At 53.3% G+C, this 23,401-nt stretch overlaps 1 protein-coding gene across 3 annotated transcripts; it reads right to left on the bottom strand.

Annotated features, from left to right (window-relative positions):
• Nucleotides 1-144: 144 nt before the first annotated feature.
• Nucleotides 145-22,441, bottom strand: Bahd1 (bromo adjacent homology domain containing 1). Of its 3 annotated transcripts, none has more exons than XM_075961795.1 (7): nucleotides 22,303-22,441; nucleotides 7,629-9,059; nucleotides 5,450-5,832; nucleotides 4,638-4,797; nucleotides 4,150-4,226; nucleotides 3,396-3,496; nucleotides 145-2,327 (listed from the first exon to the last, which is right to left on the bottom strand). In XM_075961795.1, the coding sequence occupies exons 2-7, from the start codon at nucleotides 9,043-9,045 to the stop codon at nucleotides 2,138-2,140; spliced, it is 2,328 nt and encodes a 775-aa protein (XP_075817910.1). In that variant the 5' UTR covers nucleotides 9,046-9,059; nucleotides 22,303-22,441; the 3' UTR covers nucleotides 145-2,137. The 3 variants fall into 3 exon arrangements, with proteins under 3 accessions (XP_075817910.1, XP_075817912.1, XP_075817911.1); XM_075961797.1 differs by having other exon boundaries at nucleotides 3,396-3,487; XM_075961796.1 differs by having other exon boundaries at nucleotides 5,450-5,829.
• Between the last annotated feature and the right edge of the window lie 960 nt (nucleotides 22,442-23,401).

Below are 23,401 nucleotides of genomic sequence, written 5' to 3'. Positions count from 1 at the left end.
TTCCATTCTCCTTTTCTTCTAGCTTTGCAACCTCACCAGCCTTAGTGAGCCCTTGTGTTGCCAAGAGTAATTAATCAGGACCCGAAACAACGGCAAGCCCCTTCATATTTACATGCCCCCCCAAATAAGACACACAGGAAATGATTCTTTTCTAAATCAATACAATTTCTCAAATTTATTTATTTTTCTTAAAGAAGTACTTCTAATCTCTGTCAGAAGGGAGGTTAGGAAAGGTACCCCCTCCCTTGTAAACACTGAAATACAGATCTGGGAAACCAGGATCGACACACACAAAAAGTGCATTTTACAAAATATCAACTAAAATATATTTTACATGGATTATACTTCCATTGAAATTCTACCAGCTGCAATTTCATGTTCGAAAAAATATTTCCACATCTAAGAGATTCCAAAAGCATTTAACATCTGGCAGCAGCCCCTGCCTCCTAGGATTCTTCTCTCCTTTCCTGGGGGTGAGGCTGGGTTTCTTGGCAGCACCCTAGAAAGAGCAGGCTCCAATGGGCCCACTACCACTCTGCTGACCTCTTACACCTTGCTCTTCCAGACAGATGCCTTCCTCCAAAGAGCTTATTCAATACAAAGTCTTCCTTTTGGGTTTGGGACACAGCTTCCAAAACAAAAATCAACCTCTGAAGCCTTCAGGTCCTCACCCAGCCCAATTACCCATCAGGAACGATTTATCTTCTAAGAATCAGGATCTGGACCTGGAGTTGCCAGGACTTTGCCTTCAGGGTTCACTTCCACCTCCCACTGTAGCCTGTGCCAGACTGTACTCACCCAGTGCCACCTCAGACTCCTGGACCCGTGTCACCCCTCTCTAGGGGAGGACCCAGTGCCACCTTCCACAGCATATGCCCCTGGAGCATGCCCTTGTAGAAGCGCTTGGCTGGTAGGTTCCCAGTGTTGGGCCCAAACCCAACCGCACTACACCCTCCTCAATCCCCATGCTCCTCTTTGGTACAAACAAGGTACAAATAACCAGACCTCCAAAAGCCTAGACCCCATGCCAGGACAACAGGGGACCCAGCCTCCTAATCAATCTCTAGTAGGGAGCATGAGGTGAGAACAAATCTCTGGGCAACAGAAGAAACTGAAAATGCAAGTACTAGGTCCTAGCTCCTAGAGTAAGTGGCTGCAGCTCTGGTCTGTGGACTGATACAGTGTTGATTCTCACTGGGATGTAAATTAGTGCAATCTACAAAAGACTAGGGTAAGGGGTGGCAGGGCAGGGGGAGCCACAGCACTCCTTTGGTTTGATTTCAGGTGGGTGTGGCTTGAAGAGTCTTGTGTGAAGTTCTGCAAGAGGTTTCCCAGAACCTCCAAGTATAAGGCAAGAGGAAAAGTCTTCAGCAAATCAGGTAGCAATTTTCCTTGTCCCCTGCCCCCCACCCTCTCTCCCAGCACTCATCAGCTCTTCCAGACATGACAAGTTCCATGTTGATCAGTATTCTGGGAAGCCAGACCTGCTGGGTGGCTCTTAATGGAAAGCTGACTGGAGGCGGACACCCATGGGTGGACCGGGTCAACTTATGCCAGCACCAGTAGCTACTGCAGGGGTAAAGGAAGAAAGCCGAGGAAAAGCCTTGAGTCCAGGAAGAGGAAGTCAAAGCTTGGCTCTCTTGACTCACTGGAACAAGTCAGAGCTGTGCTAGAATCTGCAGAGCCTGATCCCAGGCTGACGGGAAGCAGCGGGTCACAGTGGGTGAGGTAAAGCTGGCTCCTGCTACCCTTGGAAGGCCTAGGAGGCTAGAAAAGGGGTTGCTGGGCCTGTTTCTGGAAGGACTTTAACCCTTCTACTTGCCCTTGCCCTACCTTGACCCATGTCCCTCAGGTCTGGCCCAACCTCAGGGAAGACTGAATCTTCAGGAGTCTCCACGCTGGGGTGCCCAAATAGGTACCCCAGGCCAAGCTGAGGGCTCAGATAACTTTCTTGTGTCCTGGCCTCCCTTTCTCCCATGTGGCCCAGAATCCATAGGGCCCCTGCCCTCCCTCCCCCCCAAGAGAACCACAGGCCAGCATCCCATGGCCCTTAACCAAGTGCTGTGCTTCAAGCAGTGCCCCTACCCCAGGCCCCACTCTCCCGAAGGCAGCCCCAGTGTGAGCACGAAGACAGGAGCTACTGGGGGTTCTTGAGGATGCGGCCATGGCGGAAGTCATAGACATGGCGGCAAAGGAACACCAGCTCAGGATCCGTGTCCTCTGGCACTGTGCGGTGTGGTGGGGTGGAGTAGTCTGAAGATGGGGGCACCAGTGCTGTCTTTCGGCTGGGAAGGCCCTCGCCCCGGCGTTTGGCCATGGCACAGAACCTGCAACCACACACAACCACACACCATTACTGCCTTCAGCACAGCCACTTCTCTAAGAAAACCAATCTCTTCCCTACACTACCCATTGAGTGGGGACTGAGAGGTGACATTGCCCTATTCTCATCCCCAAGGCTGGGTGCACTCTGACAGCTTCCAGTTGACTTCAGCTCCTGGACACACACACACACCGTTCAGGGCTTCTTTCCCAAAAACCTGTTTTCCTAGATCTCTCTCAGAACATTAGTAGGCCACAACACCATCGGGAGAATCTGTGTTCTCTAAATTACTCTACCTTAGGAGGAAACAGTTCTGATAATTAAAAAATAAAATTCCAGCCAAGTGTGGTTTTTAATCTCAGCACTTAGGAGGCAAAGGCAGGCAGATCTCTTGGAGTTCGAGGCCAGTCTGGTCTACATATTGAGTTCCAGGAGAGCACAGAGCACACAGACTCTGTCTCAAACAAATCTAAACAAAAGGTGTTAGATGATCCTTAGTGGATAGTTATTTTGTGTTTCCTGTTTCGTGAGTTTTCCCCTTAAAATAAATAAAATTGTTTTATCCTTAGCTAGCCTGGTTATTTCTACACAATGGTCTTAGGCAACCCCTGTAAAAGGGTTGCTTTACCCCCAAAGGGGTCATAACCTACAGGGTGAGAAACTGTATTAGAGATAGGTTTTAGGGAAGAACATTTTAAACCATTAAGATTGGGCCTAGAGGGCTGGAGAGATGGCTCAGAGGTTAAGAGCATTGCCTGCTCTTCCAAAGGTCCTGAGTTCAATTCCCAGCAACCACATGGTGGCTTACAACCATCTGTAATGAGGTCTGGTGCCCTCTTCTGGCCTTCAGGCATTACACACAGAAAGAATATTCTATACATAATAAATAAATATTTAAAAAAAAAAAAAAGATTGGGCCTAGAGCATAAAGTGATTTCCTTGGAACTCCATAAAGTTACCCCAAATCATGCTCACTGAGTCCAAGGGGAGAGGCCAGCTACGTGGGCAGAGACCACCTACGGGGGGGGTGGGGAGCAGAGTACCAGCTACGGGGGCAGAGAGTATCACCTACCTGCAGTACTCAGCAAAGGTTAGCACATAGCACTTCTCTTCGATGCAGGCCACACTATTCTGGTCCTGATGTCTCGATGCAAAAACTTCATTCTGCAAAGGCTCAAGGGGAAAGAGGAGCGGGTTTATTATGGGAGCGAGAAAGGCAGCTCACTCCAGAACAAGGCAGGCACGGCTAATCTGCAAGGAGTGCTGACCCGAGCCAACGCCAGCAGCAACAGAGTCAGTTTCATCTAAGTCTTGACCCTGTCTGCCCACACAGCCCTAAGAGGAAAAGAAATTGGTCCCTTTCTCTGCCATGAGATGAAAAGTCCCACACCAAAGGGGGTGGTACATGTCTTTAATCCTAGCAGATGCATCTCTGTGAGTTCAAGGCTGCCTGGTCTACCCATAGTAAATTCCAGGCTAGAGCTGTACGGTGAGACCCTGTCTCACAAAGGAAGTAACAGGTGAGCTAGACCACTCTCAGCCTATAGGCGCTCAGCTCAGAGGTGCTGAGTACTGCAGGTAATAAAGGGGTGAGGTGCACAGTGCCACCTTGTCATCCCGAGTTAGCACAGAATTGCTCACTTCCATTTTCAAAGCCCCGGTGCTCAAGGGTCATTATTCCCATTTGGAACATAAGCTGAGACGGTGTTTGGGAGATGCTAACCCCCAGAGGGCTTGAAGGAGGACTTAGCTGTTTCCTAGCTGTCCCTTTCATATGCCATGTCTTAATGTCACCCTGCTGCACCCCCTCTTGCTAGGCAGCTCACCTCATGCATGCTGGGGCTGCGGCCTCCCTGTAAGTGCTCAGGCCTGTAATACCACAGGAGGCTCATCATCAGTTCTCCTAGGAGACAACAGAGAGGTCATGGCTGGAGCTAGCAACCCTGCTTATTTACGACAGGCTGGCCACCTGCCCGAGAGGTTTGTCCAACCCCAGATGCTGGCCCCGTCCTGCAGGCTCTGGCTGCCTGTGTCCCCTGACCAAGGCCAAGCACTCAGCAGCCTGGAATGCTGTTAGACATAGAGACGGGCGAGAAGGCACTGATGGCTAAGGCCTGGGACAAGTGCTTGGGCTCTGGTGGCTAATGAAGTGAGTGCATGGATTCAACTCAAGTCGCAAGTTGCTACACCTCCACAGTAGCCAGACCCCAGCTGAAGGGTGGGCAGACTCTGCCAAGAATGGTGGTCTTGTGCCAGGCCAAACTCTAGGCAGGGGCCAAATGAAGGTCTGTCTCTTGGGTTCGGGGACAGGTACCTGACTCAGGGTTCTCCCAGAGGGCGGAGATCTTGGCCACATAAGGTGTAGACGTCTTTCTTGGGCCTGACTTGAGGAGGACAGTGTCGCGAACTCGGATTGTCTCTCCATGTCGCTCAACTGCCTGGTAGCTCTTTCGGATGGCAGGTTCTGGCTCATCCTGGGCAATGAACCAATGACACAAATAAGTCTGCGAGCCACACTCCAGAGTGAGGACAGAGGGAAGAGGGATTAGTATCTCCTCTAGTTCACTAAGGCAGTCCACCCCCTAAGATACTGAAGACTGCGAAAGGATCGGGGTGGGGAACTCCTAAGCTTAGAAACGGTGATATCAATGAAGCTGGTTCTCTAAGCATTTGGGCACTAATGGGGTGGTCTGAGTTTGAACCCTTAAATCACCATTGTAAGTGGCAGAGCCTTGGGAGAGTTTCCTTATCTATCAAAGGGACCATGCAGCACACTCTACACACATACGGCAGTGGTCAGATTAAAGAGGATAAAGCATGCAAAGCACTTAGTTCTAACATGGAATTCAGACGTGCTCAACATTCTAGCTGACACTGCTTTCCCTCTTCTGGTGTTACTCCATCACCCCAACCTCCCTAATACAGTGTGGGATGGAAAGAGGAGTGAACAGGGCCGAGAAGCTGAAGACTTGGATCACCAAGACTAAGTGACAAACAGAACTTAACACTGGTTCCTGAGGTGAACTGCAGCTCCTTGTTGCCCTTGGAGTAGCCAGCCCCATCTCATTAGTGTCCTGTGTCCTACTGCCCCCACCCTCTTCCCATCAGCTAAGTGCTAACACTCACCAGGACATACACTGCCTTCTCACAGGCGGCACCGACAGGCACCCAGCCATTAGTGCGGCGGCGACGGCGGCGGCGAGGACGTGGGCGCTGAGCACGCGGCTGCTTGGGGTGGCTGGGTCTGCGGGCAGCCTTGCTCCTCACAGTGTACCTACAGCTAGAGCCTGTGCGCAGGCCAGACTTGGAACCACTTGGAGGCTTGGCGCTCTGAGGGCATGCCCGGGCTACCGTCTGGGGCTCCGAGGTGGGTGTCTGAAGATGGGGGATGGGCTCTGCTGCAGGTGGCACACTGGGCACAGGGCATCCCAGGAGGGGGTGAGCAGGTGAGGCTGGGTGGCCAGCTTCTGGGAGAGGAAATTCCAGCTGGCCGAGGGACCTGCAGCCTTCTAAAAAAGGAGAGTGGGTCAAGGTAGGTAGAACAAACTCCAGCCCCTTGAGCCATCTGTTTGCAGGTCCCGGGCCTGGCTTAGTTCCAAGGTGCAACTCTAAGGCCAGCTGAGACAGAAGGTGGGACTCAGGCCTTTCTTCACCTTGGAAACTGGCCAGCAGACACTTGTGTGTCCCATTCTAACTGGAAGGAGTGACAGCAAAAATATCTTCGTTAGCTCTGACCTAAGAGTCTCCAGGGTTTTCACAGTTCTGGAGTCAGACAGACTAGGATATGAGCCCCACACCTACCACTTACCAGCCACGTGACCTCAGGCAAGTCACTCTGGCCCTCTGCAATGTTAAGTAGTGCTTACAAGCATGACACAGAATTCCGACTGTTTCCCTTATTTACATACTAACTCATTTCACCCTTGCGACACCCCCAGGTAGGAACCATTACTGCTGCTTTACACTGAGGAAACGGACACAGCAGTTACTGGCTTAGCCGATGTCGTGAGGAAAGGGAGCAGGGGAGAACATTTCAATCCAGGCACTTTGGCGGAGTCTGCCTAATTACATGCCTTGTGACTGTGTGTCAAGGACTGAGAATGGCGCTTGGCACACAGTGCTTATGGGTGGTCTTGCTCATTAGGGTAAAAGGTAAGGGTCTATTAGGAAAGGCCAGGAAACAGTCTGCTCTTGTTTCTCAGGACTCCAATCCATGTTAGAACCTGATAGAACCAGTCTGGCCAGAGCCAAGTGGTCTATAAAGCTGTTTTATAGACCCCTACATTAAGGGGTGTGGGGGGAGGAGGGAAGAGCAGGGATGGCCCAGCCCTCACCTCTCTTGCACAGGGTAGACCTGCTGGTCAGGATGGCTTTAGTCACCTCATTTCTACCCAGAAGCTGGAGGGAGCAGCCTGGAGAGAAGGTGCGGACAACCTTTTCTGTCTAGCTGAGCACGAGCCATCCCTGGGTCTTACAGATAACAAAGCCGAGGGTGCCAAACCCACTGGTCTCTTCTTGAGTATGCCCATCCACCCTGCCTACACCCAACTATCCACACAATGCCACATCTGTGTATCTATTGTCTTTTCAAAGCCTGTATAGCCAGGGCAAAACTGTCCCACCACCCCTGGTGTTGCTTCGCATGAATGCTAAACTCAGCCGGCATGTAGGTGGATCCTGGACACGAGGAATGTTAAGTTTTCCAAGGGATGAGGGAGAGCCCCGGATAGAAGGGACATGGGAATGACTTGGCAAAAACCCTAGTTTCTTTCTTTCTTTCTTCCCCACGTTTGGGAATTGAACCTAGGGCCTCACATATGCTAAACACTCCTATCATCACTGAACTCCAGACCTTTCTCTTTTTTTGTTTGAGAAGTGTCTCTTTCTGTAACTCTGCCTGGTCTTGAACTCATGATCCCAGACTCAGCCTTCTGTGTAGCTGAGCTTACAGCCGTGCACCACAGGGCCTACCTAAGACCCTAATTTCTGTATCTAAGAGTTTAAGAACGGGAATCCCAGTTTTGGAGGAGGGACTTTGTCCACTATGTACATTAACTTCCAAGCTGGGAAATCTCACTGACAGTCTGGGCAAAGCAGGCCGTAAGAGCTAAATGGGGCTCTTTCCTGGGATTGTTTGTAGGCCTAGGACATTGCCTAAATAAGTAGAGACCTCCCTTCTTAAAGCTCCCTCCCAGGTAGCAGCCAGACTCAGTAGAGTCCCTGTCCAGAGCTGTATCTCAGCCTCCCGGGATGCCATGCCTTAAAAACTCCCTAGCATACCATGTGTGTCCCCGACAGAACTTACCTGCTGTAAAAGGCATTTTGTAGGGGCAGCCGCCACAGGTAGTGCCAATGTGGGCGAGAGGCAGGGGCAGCACCCCACAAACGCTGTAGCCATTCACTCCAGTGTCCTCACTGGAGCAGTAGCGAGAGGAGCTCCAAGGAGGGTGTTGGAAAGGGATGCCAGAGGGCACTGAGCTCGGGGCCATGAGAAGCCCCTCACTGGGGGCTGCCACCGGAGTCAGCTTGCCTTCTGGGAGCATGGGGCAAGGGGAGCAGCTCCCACACTGCAGCCCGTCTTGGCCACAGTACAGGTAGAAGCTGCCCAGGGCAGTGAGCTCAGGCCCTCCACACAGACCACTGTAGTCTGCTGGATTGCCAGGCATCGGCAGCGGAGACAGCTGAGGTGCAGGGAAGGAGGGCTGGTGCAGTTCCTGCTTGGGGGCGGGTGACTCTTCACCTGGACGGCCTGGCTCTGGCTTCAGGGCTGCTTGCCCACCCATCAGCAGAGGCAGGTGGGGGCGCAAGGGGTCCTCCAGAGCCTTGCCTGGGGCCTGGCGAGATGGCTGGATAGGTGGCCCACGAGGAATAGCAGATGAACAAGGTTCATCAGGCTGTTCTTGCCTGCTGGGGGGCCCTGAAGTCTCCCCAGAGCCAGTCCCCTGCCGAGCCTTGGGACAGTTCTTGTTATTGACCTTGGCCCACTTTGGCCGCAGAATCTTGGGTGCCAGGGGCTCAGCGGAGCGCCCATCTGCTTCAGCCTGGGTACGAGAGGGTCGAAGAGGTAGCTCCCGCTCCTGGCTGAGTTTCAAGAAGGCAGCTGCGTTTAGGCTAGCCAGTCTCTTGGGAGCTGGGTCTCCATCTCGTCGGGCACCTTCATCTGGGGCTGGCTCTGGGGACTGGTCTCGACTTCCTTCTCCAAGGTCTCCCAGTCGAGGTCGCTTCTTAGAGAAAGACCAGGTCCCTGTGGCCCGGTCCCGGCTACGGTGAGGGTCTCCGCCTCGGTTTCGGCGGGCACCTGCCAGGCTGCTTGTGTCTTCCCGCTCCAGCAGCAGATTATTGAGTGCCTCTGCGTTGAGAGAGGCCAGGCGCCGCTTGCGGGGCTGCACAAGGCCAGTGTCCTCACTGGACGGGGCCGGACTAGGGGGCTTGGGCAGGTCAGGGGGCAGCTCATCAGCCTCATCTGCACTTCGTGGACCAGCCACGTTTTCCAGGCGAGTCAGCAGCACTTTGCAGGCCTTGGGCTTTCCTGGAACCAGTGAACGCTTACGCAATGGGTAGTTCTTGCGGCGCCCTGGGAGATGCCCAGGGCTCTCAGGCATGCCTGGCTCCACATCTTCAGTCCCCTGTTCCATATTGCCGTCTTCCATCTGCAGGGGCTCCCCTCGGCCAGTGGGGCCAGAACTAAGCATAGGAAGGGACTTCCTCCGAGTGTGTGTCATGGAATCCCTCCAATCTGCGGGAAAGAAGGCAGGTAATGAGGAGACCTGGTCACTGCCTCCCTCCTGCTGTCTCCAGCTTGGAACTTCCTAGGACCCGCCTTCCAGGTGCCAGCAGACCACCAGTAGCTGTGCAAGTACTGGCTCTCCCTCTCCCCTAGCACATAGTCCCCACGAATTAAGCCCCAGAAAGCCTGAGATATGTCACAGACACCAGTGCCAAGGCACAGGAGGAACGGAAGGCAACAATCAGACCTCTTCTTCTGCTTCCACTAGACACTCAAGAGGAGACTGTAAAAACACAGCCAGAACGGGGCTGAGGCTGTGTGAGGCTTTAAGAGACACAACCAAAGTACTACCAACTCCTCAACTCTGGGCTTCTGAGACTAGCCAGAGGATAAAGAGGTGGGCAGAGAGAGGTTTGAGTCAAAGAACCTGCCTGCTAGGCAGGGGAAGAAGGTCCCTTTATCCAGCAAGAGAGCCATAACTGCATCTTTCTGGAAAAGCCCTAAGAAAGGTGAGGCCTGAGCCTGCCCAAGGAGGTAGCCTCCACCTAATCTGGTCAGATTCCAGGGAAAGGCAGCTCAGCGTGCCAGGGTTGGAAACGGATATTAAGCTAGGATCAAAGCTAGCACAGGAGAAAAACCAGTGGTCCTTGTAAGCCTTGCCCTGTACCTCAGTTTTCCTTGATAGGCAAGATAGTGGGCAGGAGAGGGGAGGAGAGTCTCAGGAAGCCCGAGGATGCTCATGACCAGGCATGATCGCTAACTCTGGCTTTGCAGATGTTCCCTACTATATACACTCAGGGGCAGTCTGATCTCAGGTTCTAAATGACAAAGGCCAGAGCTGGCTGAGCTGTGCACTGCACACTTGTACCATAAAGGCAAGGCAGATCTGCAAGGGTGAGGGAGGGTGGCCAGACTACTTCCCATTGACTCTCCAAAGCACCGGGGCTGCCAAGTGAGGTGCCAGACAGTCCGCGCTTCTCCTCACCAGGCACCTCAGGGACCCCTCCCCATCCAGCAGGCTAGGCTTTTCAGCTTAGTTTCCCCAGTATTGTTATTCATGCTGGGAGAAGTGGAGAGGGGCGGGGACTTAACCCCAAAGATCCCAAGCCTGAGGATTTCCAGGCTTTGCCAAGTTCTTCCCCATTAGTTTTGTGGTCTTCAGCCATTAGTGGGGGTCACCGGGTGCCTTCTCTGCACAGACAAGCTGCATTGGCCTGGAAAGAGTGAAAGAAAACGCAGCCGATGGTGCAGTGTAGACAACCCTCATGGAGAAAGGACTGGGAAAACTGCAAGGGGGAAGAAGCAACAGGCCATGTGTGGGAACCTGCCACTATCCAGAAATCAGGCCCCAGGCACGGAAGAGTCACAGGAGGCAAATCCATTCATTCTTAAATGGCAGAGCTCATAACAATTCCAGGCGTCTCTTTTCTGCTCTGACTCGGGATCGCTGTCCTGGCTGCTCAGCACACTCGTCAGCTCGCCCCTCTTACGCTCAAAAGCATCCCAGGCGCAGACAACCCACAGACTCTTTTTTCGAACCAGGAGGCACCCTGTGCCGGCGGCAGAGTATCTGCACTTGTGGGCAAAGCCAAGGTCCTGCTTCCCATTCCCAAGAAGCCTGGAGATGAAGGACGAGTGAATAGACAATGCAGCCAAACATGGGCTGAAGCCCCTCAACAGGCCCCAAGTCACCAGAGCAGCTGGGCCTGGGAATGGCGGGGGGCCAAGGGTGAGGTCACCTGGGCCTGTGGCCTTTGAGGACATGGATACCCAGCACAGAGCAAAGGGGGTGGGCAGGAAAGAGCGTAAGCAGAGAACAGCAGCTAGCGGAGGGCTCTGAGGAGGGAGGAGGCTGCCTGCTGGAGGTTGGTCACAGGGGTGGTGGGCTGTCTATACTGTATCTGTCTATACTCGGTACTTCCCTCTTAGCACCCACAAGTCCCAGGCAGAGAGGTGGGAAGCAGCAGCAGTGGCCACTCTCAGGAGCCTGTTCCTAGAGTGTTGTGTTTCCTGTAAAGATGGTTTCACTTTAACCTCCCATTCAGTACTCCAGTCTCTCAGGGAGCCATTGCCCCCGAGGGCTGGACATCCGGTAAATCTCTACATCACAGGGTGCAAGTCCTGTTTCCAAGCCAAGCACAGGAGCCCCCTGCTAGCCTCCTCTGCATCTGCCAAACCTCCTGTCACTGGCTAAAGACTGCCAGAGCCATCAAAGCACATTGCAAAATAACCTCCAGCTTTCATGTGGGGCCCCGGTGGCGCGGTCTTGAGAGGCTGGGGTCTCTGCTGCCGCCCTCTGCTGTACTTGGAAATGAGGAGAGCTAGCGTGAGTCATGCTTTGAAGACCTGTGAGAACCTTAGCAGCAGCTTTTCCCTGGGGTGGGGCTAGGTGGAGGGGCTTGCAGCCTGCCAGGGCTGTCTGCCCTGCAGGGCCGGCCGGGAGTGCACAGAAGCCCTGGTCCCTATTCCGGGAGGACAGCCATTCCTTCAGGCCCTCTCATTTCCATTAGCTCAGCCCAGAACTTTGTACCACTGTCAAGTGGTGAGCACTGCTCCTCTGCCCTCGGGAAGACCTGTCCCTGCACAAACAATCCAGGCCCCCTGAGAGAAGGTTCCTGGGAAGGACTCCCCAGGGCAATCACCTTTTACCTAGCTGGTATCAAGCAAGTTCTCACTGGGGAAAACCAGTCTGACTGTCACCAGCCCTGAACAACTGACCTAAAGGACAGTGGCCGGCCAGAGGGCTTCTGAGCCAAAGACCCCACAAGTTGAACCCCATAAGTCAAGTAGGCAAGCAAGAGATCTCCATTCCAGGCATATCAAAGCCTCAAAACTGAGGGGGATCTGGAGCGTTGGGGTGTGTGAGGCTAGGCTTTAGTGTAACTCAGCTCTGCCTGGGGCTAGCAGAAGCTATGCCCAGAAGCAGAAAAGGCACATACCACGCTGTCAACAGAGGCAGTGCACATGCTAGCTGCTAGTGTCCAGCAGAAGGCTCCAACAAGGGAGGCCAGAGGCTTGGGCTACAGGTCACAGTATGAACCACTCCCATAAATTAAATCTGCCCCGGGTAGGAAGAGATCCTCAAAGCTGCCTCCTGCTCCCCTTACTACACATCGCCCCCCAGTCAATCAGTGTCCTCAGTCTCAGAACTGGGACTATTCCCCTGAAAGAAGAATCTTTGTCAGAAACACCAGCTTTCTTGAATCTTACCAAAGAAAAGCAACAAGCACGCAAAGGCAAAGTCTCCTTTTCATTTACATGTTCAACTGACGGCACTTGGGAAAACAGCAGCTTTTTCTGCGTGGCTTATGGTAAAGCCAGGAAAAGGTACTGCACCTCTCTGTCTCTAGTGAGAAGCAGACAGAACCGAGTCTAAGGAAGGCGGGCCTGGCTCTGGGGCTGAGAAGCAGCTCAGTGGTAGAAAGTTTGTCTACCAAATACAAGGTCCTGGGTTCTACATTCAGCTTAGCAAAATGCAAAGCCGAAGCTGGCTCTGACCCAAATGAACAACTCACTTAAACTTGAGGTTCCTTGTCTGAAACTGACATACCAAAATAAACCTTACTTCCCAGCACTGACAAGGATGGCAAGACACCGTGGGGAAGCCTGGTGGAGAGCAGAAGCCTTCCTCTCCCTCCTGGCCACAGAAGAGGCACCTATCATCAGTTCCCTACAGCAGGAGCCCCGGGCCGTCTGGGCGAGAATCCAAACATCCAGTCCGCACTTGAACTCTGTTCTGTTACTATTCTGCCAAGGACATTCAAATGTCCATCCCAAGGAAAGATGGCAACAATGTCCCCTTTCCCCTGTGGAGCCAGGGTGGTATGAATGGGGGGAGATGGGACCAGGATGGCATGTGTTCTGACCACCCCAGTATCTGACTAAGGATCCACAGCAGGCACCCACAGCTCTGCCAATTTAACATCACCTGCTGCAGGTACTCAAGCCGCCTTGCAACTGAGCTTAATAATAGAAATACCTGGGCAGGAAAGAGCACAGTGCACAACCAAAGGGAACTGCTCCCACCCACCTGGGCATAGGCTTGTTTTTGATTCTCCTTAGGTCTGGCATTCATCTGAGGAGTTACACCTGCCATCTAAAGGTACCAATACTGTCTAGAGCCTGTAAGACCTCACCTGCTCCTCATGGGTCATACTGAGGTCTCTGGGAACCCAAGAGACACACACCAAGTAGCTGCATAGGAGTCATGCCCACCCCACCACCCATCCCACGCAGAAAGGAGCTGGCTGGGGCAGCTCAGCTCAGCTCAGCCCGATGAATATTTTTTTTAAAAAATCGATTCTGATACCCTAGTATGAGAGCCTAAAGGGCCAAAGCTTCAGATCTTGGCTTACTTCTAGCTCCAGAGCCAAAGCCAGTCAGCCAGCCAGGCCTCTTCCACTAACCGTAAAGGCACATGGATTCGCTGGGAGGGGGAGCTCTAACTTAAGACTACAGACTCCCATGTCTGTTAGAGATCAAAGTTTAGGGTAGTAACAGCAGCAATACTAAGTAAGCGCTTTCTCAGGTGGCAGAAACTGCCAATGCCTCAGTATGGAGGCTAAGCCCTGCCTACAGGTAGGGAGTGAATAAAGACAGCGCCTTCCATATCTACGATCCTAAGCAAGGACAGTGGGAGGACATCGTGCTTTAGTAGTTCATTAGTAGTACCCGTGTTCTGCTTCACGAAACTGACAAAAGGTAACCATGTGCAATACCAACTAGTCTTTAGGGTTTTCTTTAAATACTTTTTTTTGTTGTATGTGTACTTATGCGTATGAGTGCATGCACCAATAGCACAGGTGGTCAGGACAACTTATGCGGTAGCTGATTCTACCGTGAGGGTTCTGAAGATGGCACTCAAGAATGTCGGGCTTGGCAGGAAATGCCTTCAATCAAAGAGTCGTACTGTTGGCCCTAGGGGATTTAAAGGCCCCAATACCTTAGCCATTTTACTCTCCCATAGTTCTTCCTGGTGTACCCATTGCTCCTTCCCAGGCACACTGCACTGCTTGTGATCTCTGTCCCTACCACCAGTCCCACAGCAGAGCCTCATCAGGACTGGAAAAGAGCCTGAACTCCAAGCCTTGCTTGGTTTACTTTTCAAAGCAAGACTGTTTGTTTTAAGGATTAAGTGAGAACATGTATAGAGTGCCTAGTATACACCAGACAATTAATACAAACCCATTCTTTTGTTTTTCTTATTTCTAAAATTCTTTTGTGTATCAGTGTTTTGGCTGCCACATATATGCACCGTTTGTGTGTCTGGTGCCCCCCAAAGTCAGAACAGAACGTCAGATCCTGAGAACTGAAGTTACAAACAGCTGTAAGTCACCACATGGGTGCTGGGACTCGAACCTGAGTTCTTTGAAAAAGCAATGAGTGCTCTTAACTGCTGAGCACTCTTGTGCCTGATATTCGCAAATCTCCATCACCAGTAAAATATGGGAGGAAATCTCAAGGCAGGCTCAGTACCCTAGTAGTTTTGGGTCAGCTTGGGTAACACGGGGACCCCAGTGGCTTGTCAGCTACCTCTTGGTCCTGAACATAAGTAGACCACCAGTCATGAGGACAGCAATGCCCCAGACCTTTCCAACAAAGAACCTCCTGATTCAAGTCCCAAGGCCAAGCCTTCCAAACATTCCACTAAGGGAGTCACAAGGCAGGCTCCTCCGCTACCTAAACAGGTGGCAAGCCTGGGGAGGTCAGGCAGCCTCCGCCTTCCCCCTACTAAATTCCATCCACTGGTTTACCTGACTGCCAGCTCACTGGCCTGACTCAGTAAGGGTAGAAAATCCCATATTCAAAATCCTTGGATCTGTAAGTATTTTAGATTTCTGGGTTCCCACCCCAGTCCATTTAGGGAAATGTACATCTACTTTACCAGCTATAGATCTAAGATACAGAAGAAGAAAAAAGAATATGCTCCCCAACAACGTCTGAGGCAATCCAAGAATTTTAAATGTCTGGATTAGGGAACCTTCTGGCCTTCAACTTTACCCTCATTCCCAGGAGTCCATTGTGCCTATTCAACTTAATCCACATTCATAAATTAATTTTGTATTAACTCTTTCACGACCATCCCTTTTCCTCTCCATTTCACCTAGCTACCTCAAGGAAAGATTCTACATGCCTCCTCCACCCCGAACATTAATGAGTAAGCATACAAACATTATGACAAAGAACGCTAGAGACAGCCTGGGCTGGGGATATAGCTAGCAGTTGTCTAGTATGCAGGCAACAATGGGTTTGATCCCCACCAATGCATAAAACCAGGCAGTGTGATGTACAGCTGTAATCAGTGAGGTGCGGGAGGCATCCTTGGCTACACAGTAAATCTGAGGTCTGCATGAGACCCTGTCTCAAAACAAAACAGTAAGCAGTAAATCCAGAAAGGATAGGGAGGTGGAATCAAAGAGCCAGATCAGTCCCCAAGGTTTCTAAGTGGGCAGGGGCAGGGAACATGACTCACCAGGGGCTCCTACTGTCCCAGGAATGCTACTCTGTATTCTGGGTACCCAGTACCACCTAGTACATGGCAATCACTGCATCTACCTTCACAACAGTCCAGGGAAGCAGCTGTTACCATTACATCTTCAGGAGACTTAAACAGGCACAAAGAGTTCAATAAGAAGGAAGGAAGGAAGGAAGGAAGGAAGGAAGGAAGGAAGGAAGGAAGGAAGGAAGGAAGGAGTGTTCCTATACATGGGGGAGCTCTGCAGGTACAGGCACATACTGCCAAGCTTCATGATCTGAGCTAAATTCTCCAGAATTCACGTGGTGGAAGGAAAGACCTGACTGCCGCAAGGTGTCCTCTGACCTACATGTGCACGAGCGCACACAGGCACACGCACACTCCCTCCCTCCTAAGAAAACCCTACCTAGCACAGTGGGCGGGCGGGGGGGGGGGCATCCAGGTGTCTCAGAGCCCATACTTCCACACTGTTATCATACTGCCATTTCCTAGGGCCTCACAGGATGGCTGGGTCACAGCCCAACATAATAGTTTCTCTTGAATTTCTCAGCTTAAAGAACTGTTCAGAGACAGGTTCACACACCTATAAATACTAGCACTTAAGGTGAGGAGGGGGATGGAGAGTTCTAGGCAGACTGGGCTATATAGGATCCTGTCTCTAAATCATCATCAGTATCGTCATCATCATCATCATCTTTAGAAAAGTTGGCTCAAATTTCCAAATAAACTTTTTTTTTTTTTGATGCAGGGCTTCTCTGTGTAACAATCCTGGCTTCCCTTGAACTTAATTTGTAGACCAGGCTGGCCTTGAATTTACAGAGATCCACCTGCCTCTGCCTCCTGAGTGCTAGGATTAAAGGTGTGCGGCACCATTGCCCAGCCAGAATAAACTCTTGCATACATTTTTGAGACAAAATCATTTTATTACTTAGAAAGTGGGGAATGCTCCAGAGAGAGAACATATTTTACAGTAAATCCAGAGAAAGAACTTCCCCCAAACATCTACTCAAGTCTACAGGCCCGAGGGAAATCCCCTTCCCCGGCTCAGACTGCAATGGAGGGAAAGTGGCCTATCACAGCGGAGATGGCCACCTTAACTTACAGAGACACAGCAACTGCTCCTGCTCCTCTCTTCAGGGCAGATAACCTCTCATACTTCCAGTTTTCTCTAAGAGCATTTCCTCTCTATAGAATTCTTTTCTACAGTCAAAGGAAACTGTGAGCCCGAGTCAGGGCTGGGAAATGACCACTGACCCTGGCTGCAGAAGTGATGTGGTTCTACTCTCTGGCAACAAGTGGCACCCCGATAATAACTACTCTAAGAACACACTTCTAAACCACCTGGCAGCACAGAAACCTGGTAAACAAACTGTTATCCCCAAACATTCCCAACAAGTGACTGCAATTGCAGAAGGGTCCATTCTGCTCTTCTGCAGCAGGAAACTGGAAAAAACTGTATTGGCATAGGCAGAAACTAGATACACACACCTGACTCCAGGTCAGGGAAATCAACATATCTGTCCTTCCTAAATCCCAGAGAAGGAGCAGAGGCCAGAGAAAATAATCAGACCCAGGACATTCTTAGCTAGTACTGCTCTCATTAACAATGAAAGGCCACTGTCTTTTCATTCAAGTAACTTGGTTATGGTATCTTGGAAGTTACTGATTCATAACACCAGACCGAGAAACAACCCTCATTCCTTCCTGGCAGACCAAGCCCGTGGAGGAGCTCAAGAGCCACCAGCACACTGAATCAGATGAAGAATCACCCGTGCAGGTATTTCCCACTGTGGAAAGAGAAATGCAATGACCTCTACTCCAGGACACCAAGTCTGAGAAGTGACTGCACTCTGGGCCCTGTTCTCCAAACCCAATGGCCTCTCATCCCCAGCTTTCACACCAAGATGCCTGGGACAGGACACCCAGGCCCTCACTGGGATCCCGGGACTTGGCAGCCCTGAGCAGGAATGTTCGGTGCCCACTACTTCCTCCACTTTTTAGCCGGCTTACAGCTCATTAGTGGCAAAACCAGGAGAGGGGCTGTAGAAAGATAAAGGAGCTGAAATTCAAACCAGTACATTTTATTCCAGCTAGGTGCCTCCCATAAAACCAGGTAGGATCTCATCATCCAAGACCTCCTGGGCATGACCTAGGAAGATCTGAGCAGCCTGAGGGGTCAGGAGCTGCATGCAGAATCTTCCACCACCAGCTATCGGGAACCTCTGCTGCTAATTTTCACAAGCTCTGGACCACACGTGGTATTCTTCCATCTTTTTAGGGCTAACAGACACTGTGCTGGCCACTAAGACAAGGCCAAACCCGCAGAGCCAAAGCGCACTCTCCTCACACTCCCCTTGTCCCTACAAAGTCAGGACACAAAGGAAACAAGTCTTGCCAGACAGTGCTAGCAAGTTCCCATAAATACTTGGGCTGGGGTAGTGCTGCTTATGTAAAATGCTTCCCCATTGAGAGATGCTGCTTTATTTACATTCTTCACGACCCATTCATAAAAAGGAGGCCCTTTAATGTCGGACTGTTCATATAATGCTCCATAAACTCGCCAGCTTTGCTGGCAGCTTGAGTTCAACACAGACTACTTTTGAGCTCTGGGGATTTTTTTTCCTCCTTAATGACTCACCTTGCGACAGGGCACTGAGGCCAGATGTTGCCTGAGCAAGGTCAGGAGGAACAACAGTAGATAAAACGAAAATATTCTAAGTCCTCTTAGATGCTCTGATGGAGAGGTGGGGTGAAATGAAAATAATTACCACATTTTCACTGAACTCCAATTTCTAGTAGATATGCTAGACTGATTTTCTTTCAGGTCTACTGAAATTTCCTTCTCGGGTGTCAAATGCTACCCAGTTCATACCTCTAAATACTGGAGAGCATACGGAGGGCGCCTCCTGTATCCCTAAAGGAGAAGGGCTCTTTCTGGATTGTACTTTGCATCATGGATGAATACATTTAAAGGCTGTTTCCTCTCCTGCCGGTTCTGACAAGTGCAGACTCTGGTTGAGGTACTCAGGCAATGTCCCTGAGTAGGGAAAGGACTATGTCCCAGGATGCACACAGCAGACAGAGCAAGCAGATGAGGAACAAGCCCAGGAGAGGCGTTCTGGGGTGGCTTTTCCCTTACAGTAAAGGATAAGAAGTAGTAGGGTTTTTTTTTCTTAACTGACAGGGGAGAGGTCTGCATTACCATGGCAACTGTAAGGGGTGGCCTTCCTGATTGGAAGGGAAATGCTGGTCCATTAATCATCAAACTGGGGCACAAAAGAGAGGTTTGGGGGAAAGAGGATGGATGCAAGACATGCTTCTTCACCACTGAGCGTCAAAGCAGCATCAGTCTTCTCCCACGTTCCCAAGGTCCATGCTTGATCACCAACAGAAACCAACCTCTAAGAGCTCTGGAAGGATAGCACTCCCTCCTCAAAGGTCCAACGCGGGACAGACCGAGCCCCCAAAGCGGAAAAACACTTTCTAGAAAAGGACTCTACGAAGCCCATCTATGGACTAGCCCAGGTTTATTTTTCTCCTCTGTTCTCCGAAGAGTGTTTTCTCCCTTATTTACACCCAGATGAGAAGAGGTAAAACATATGGATTCATTTAGCATGGACAGCAAGCAAATTGCAAATGAACAGAAAAGCTGGGTAGAAGAGAGGGAGAGGATGGTTTAGTGGGGACAGGAGGAAAACAGGGTTACAGCCCCTTTCCAATTCATGTCTGTGTGGTGTCACATGAACTATCTAGGACCGACTTCACCAGCAGATGAGTCAGAACAGCAGCAAAAGAAAACACCTATGAGAGCCTCACCAACATGCCCTATTTATATACCTTTGACAGAAAGGGTCAGAGCCCTCCAAGGACTGAATTCATACAGGGCATTTCTGGAAAAGCCAGGTTCCTCTCTATTCCAGGATAGACCCCCCCCCCCACGCACACACTTTAATTCACTACCCCTATCCTTAAGAAACTTCCAGCTCACAAAATATTTGAGAAGACACAGTGCTAGAAAATACATTTTCCTGAACAACACCAAGACAATGGACAGTGGAAGAGAAGGAAAGGGAAGAGCCAGGAGCAAAGGGCAGAGGAGAGACAAATGTGCAGAGTGACTGGTGAGCAGCCTTGGGGACACTGTCAAGGGTCAGAATGCAGGGAAGAGAGAGCAACCACAATTTAGTGAGTAAGAAACTGACTCGTGGAAGGGGTCCTGTGGGGAGAATGATCTGGTAGCTGTGCACAGATTGGATCAGAAGAGTCAGAGGAAGCAAGAGGAAAATGACATGGGAACATGGCAACAGAAAGGAAGGGAGGGAGACACCAAAAGAACAAACCCAAACCAGCACAGTGGTACAAAGATAATTCCAGCACTCAGGAGGCAGACAGAAGGATTGCTGCAAGTTCCTGGCTAGCCTCAGCTAGAGCGTGAGAGCTAGGGTTGGGAAGGGGAGAAAGAAGGACGGACAGAGAGGAACAGAGAGCAGAAACATACTAATGGCTCAGCTCCCCTCAACACTGATCTGACAGGCATGAGTCTCCTGCCAGGTAAAATCCCTACCACAGAGGGAAATGTTATTTTGGCAACTCCTTTTAACCTTCCAGCAGCCAAATCAGGTCACCCTTCTGACTGCTACCAAAAGAAGTCACATACAGTGCAACTCCAGCAAAAGCACAGATTCTCCAGCCTTCTCTGGATTTTAGACATACAATTAAATTCTGTCAAACAAACTTCAGTCTCTTGTGAGAAGTAATACTCCCTTTTCCCACAAGCCTCAACTCCACCCAAGCTGGGGTACAGGCTTTCCCGGGGAGAGCAATGGGTGCCATGAATGAACTCCATATCCTACTTGCCCAGTCCCCCTTGGCAGACAGGTAGCTTTCTCATCAAGGGCTTACAGCCAACCTCAGCCGAATGGGGCTCTTGACGGGTCCCCCTGGTGTGCCACTCCAACCCAGATTTTTCTCAGCAAAAGGCCATGTTCTCAGCTGTCATTAGCCCGAGTCTCCTCTCTTCCTGTTCCCAACATGTTCACATGGGGGGGGGGCACTGGAGCTGAGTGGGTCTTTTACACACGGGTAAACAGCATACAGCCTAGAGCTGGTCACTGCTGGGGTTATCAGCACTCTCAGCTTAAGTCAGGGATTCCAAAGTGTCCTAGGACAATGTTGTCCCTGAGAAATGTGGTCCCTCAGAAGCTCTTTACTCCTTTTAGTAGAAGATATGCAGGTGCAGAGATGGGAAGAAACGTGTCAGGTGGCACAAAAGACAACTGGAAACCTCACTTTATCTCATCATCTCATTTCTCCTTAGATTTATGGACTTCGCTTATCATATCCCTATGTGGGTACCTTCTTAGCTAAGAAAAACTGCTACAGCAGTAGTGAAGGCATCGACAGGCACAGTGGGGGTGTGTGTAGGGGGGTGGGTCCCTTAGTCCCAATCCAAGTAGTCAGTTGTCGGTGCTCTTAAGACTGCCGACAATGGGCCACTAGGAGACATCCCAGGTGGAGTTAAACCTCTACCGGTAGGCAGACTTGCTGAACGCCTCTCACTGCAAGCAGGCTCTGCTCGCCTCCATGAGTCCACCAAGCCGGTTCGCCACCGGCCGGGGCACTCGGTGCGCACACCCCCCCCCCCACCTCTGCCCCTCCGCCTTGGCTAAGTCGACCCCACTCTTCCCGGAGCCGCGAGGCGATCTGCGGCTAGAGCCCAGAGCCAGTGCCGCAGCTCCTCCCGGTGGACGCCCCGGCCCCCGCAGTCCCCAGGGCAGAGTCCGGCCCCGTCGCCCGCCCCTTGGGGTGGGTGCCCCGGACTCGCTCCCCTCCTCGATACCACTACCTGCGCCCGCTTGGGCGCCGCCTTTGTCCGGCCCTTCATCGCCGAGCGGGCCCCTCGGGCCCGACCTGACCCGGCCCCCAGCCCCGGAGGAGAGGCGGTGGGGTTGGGAGGGTACGAGCAGGCCGGGCCTGGAGCACCGGGTCCCGCTGTCACTTGGAGGCGGTCTGACAACTTCGATTGCCCCCGCCCCACCTCGGACTCGGCCGCCGCCCCGCACGGTCCCCACAGGGCCTCCCGCGGCCCACACTCGCTGTTCGAACCGGTCCCCTTCCGTCTTCGGCGCCTCCCTTCCTCCAGTCCGACCCGATCGGGTCCACACTACCCCTCGCCCTGGCGCGGCCCCCATCCCCACCCCCCCTCCGGCAATAGCCGGTCTGCTCCCAACCCGGGAGGCGCCCCCCCCCACCCCGAGAGGGCGATCCCGCGGCGACGCCCCCGGCCGCGGCCCCTTGCCTCGGGGACCGCGATGGGGGAGGGGGCGCGGCGGGGGCCTTGCCGCCCGCGCACTCGGAGGCGAGCCGGCTCCACCGCGGCGAGGAAGCGCCCCGCGTCCTCCCGCCCTCCGTAGCCCGGGACGCCCGCGCCACAGCCGCCCGGCCAAGCTGCCACCCTGCGGCCGCCACCCACCCCGCCCCCGGCCTGTGAGGCGGGCGCCCCCCGGGGGCTGTCACCTCGAGGCGCGCCGCGCTCCCCGATGGCGGGACCGCGGCGCCGGACCCGGGGGAGGGAGGCGGCGCGCGCGGGCGGGCAGGCGGCCGCACCTGCTTCTTGTCGTCCGTCCGTCCCTTCCCGGGGCTGGCGGGGGCGGCGGCGCGGCGCGCTCGGCGGGGCGCGCTGACGGACGGCCGGTCCTCTCCCTTTTGCTAGTCCGCCTACCTAGCTCGCTGGCCCGCCCGCCCCTTCCCCCTCCTGGATCCCGGCCCCTCGCTCACCGGGACGAGCGACGCGGACGGCGCGGCTTTGGGCGCCCGCAGGCCCCGGCCGGGCTGGAATCCGGCGGCTGGAACCCCCCGGGGGCGCTCAATTCCCGGGCTCCACGCTGCTGCGTCAGCGCCTCCTCCTGGGGGCCGGGGCCGGGCGGGCGGAGCGGGGGCCGCGGTCGGGCGGGGCCGTCGGGGGGGCGGGCGCGCCTGGCCCGGGCGGGCGGACGGCAAGGGCCGGACGGGCGGGGCAGGCGGCCAGACGGGCGGGCAGCGGGGGCCGGGCTCCGGGATCCGCTACGCCGCTCGCGGTTCCCCCACAAACTCCCCGAGAGCGGAGCCTCCGCCGCCCTCCTTCCTGCTTCCTCGTCTCCAGCCAATCAGCGGCGCGCCCCTCGGCAAGCTCCGCCAATCAGCCGCCCCGCCCTGCGCTGGCCCCGCCAGCCAATCCGGCCTTCGGCTCCCCCTCCCGCTTTCCAACCAATCAGAATCGCGGGTCGGTCGTCCCGACGCAGGGGGCAGCACGAGGCGGCCGGGGGAGGCGGTGCGGGGAGTGGTGGGGCCTGGGGGGAGGGGTACGATGCCAAGGGTGGTGGCGGGGGGGGATGATTTTCTTTGCCGGCTTCTTGGGTTTTCTCCTCGTCTTCGGAGCCTGTGCCCGTATCCCATGGTGACCTGACCCTGAAGCCCCAGCCCCTCAGCTGCAGACCCCCTGAGAAATCTTAGCTCGCCCCCCGCCCTGACCGTCACCCTTCTACATCCCTCTTCCCTGGTAACCTCTCTAAGCACCCGCTACAGTAAACTGCGGGCCGAGGGACACCCCACCCTCCTCAGGCTGCTGCCCCCGGGGCAAATCTTCTAGAAGACCAGCCGAAAAATCAAGCAAGAACAACACCCCCTTTTCTGCTGAAAGGGCCCCAGACTCGCGCGAAAGGGCCCCGACTGCTGAGAAGCCCCTCCCGCCCTTGCCTCATCTTTCCGACTTCCCTGCTTGCCACGTCTCCTTTCCTTCCTAGCAAGGTCGGTCCTGGCTCGGTAACCCCTCACCCGCATCTCTTTTTCCTCTTTCTGCCCTTCACCTACCGCCCCCCACCCCGGCTCCCAATTCGCC

Source organism: Microtus pennsylvanicus, chromosome 2 (assembly GCF_037038515.1).
Source record: "Microtus pennsylvanicus isolate mMicPen1 chromosome 2, mMicPen1.hap1, whole genome shotgun sequence".
Classification (NCBI taxonomy): Eukaryota; Metazoa; Chordata; class Mammalia; order Rodentia; family Cricetidae; genus Microtus; species Microtus pennsylvanicus.
This window is presented reverse-complemented; position numbering and strand designations above follow the sequence as displayed.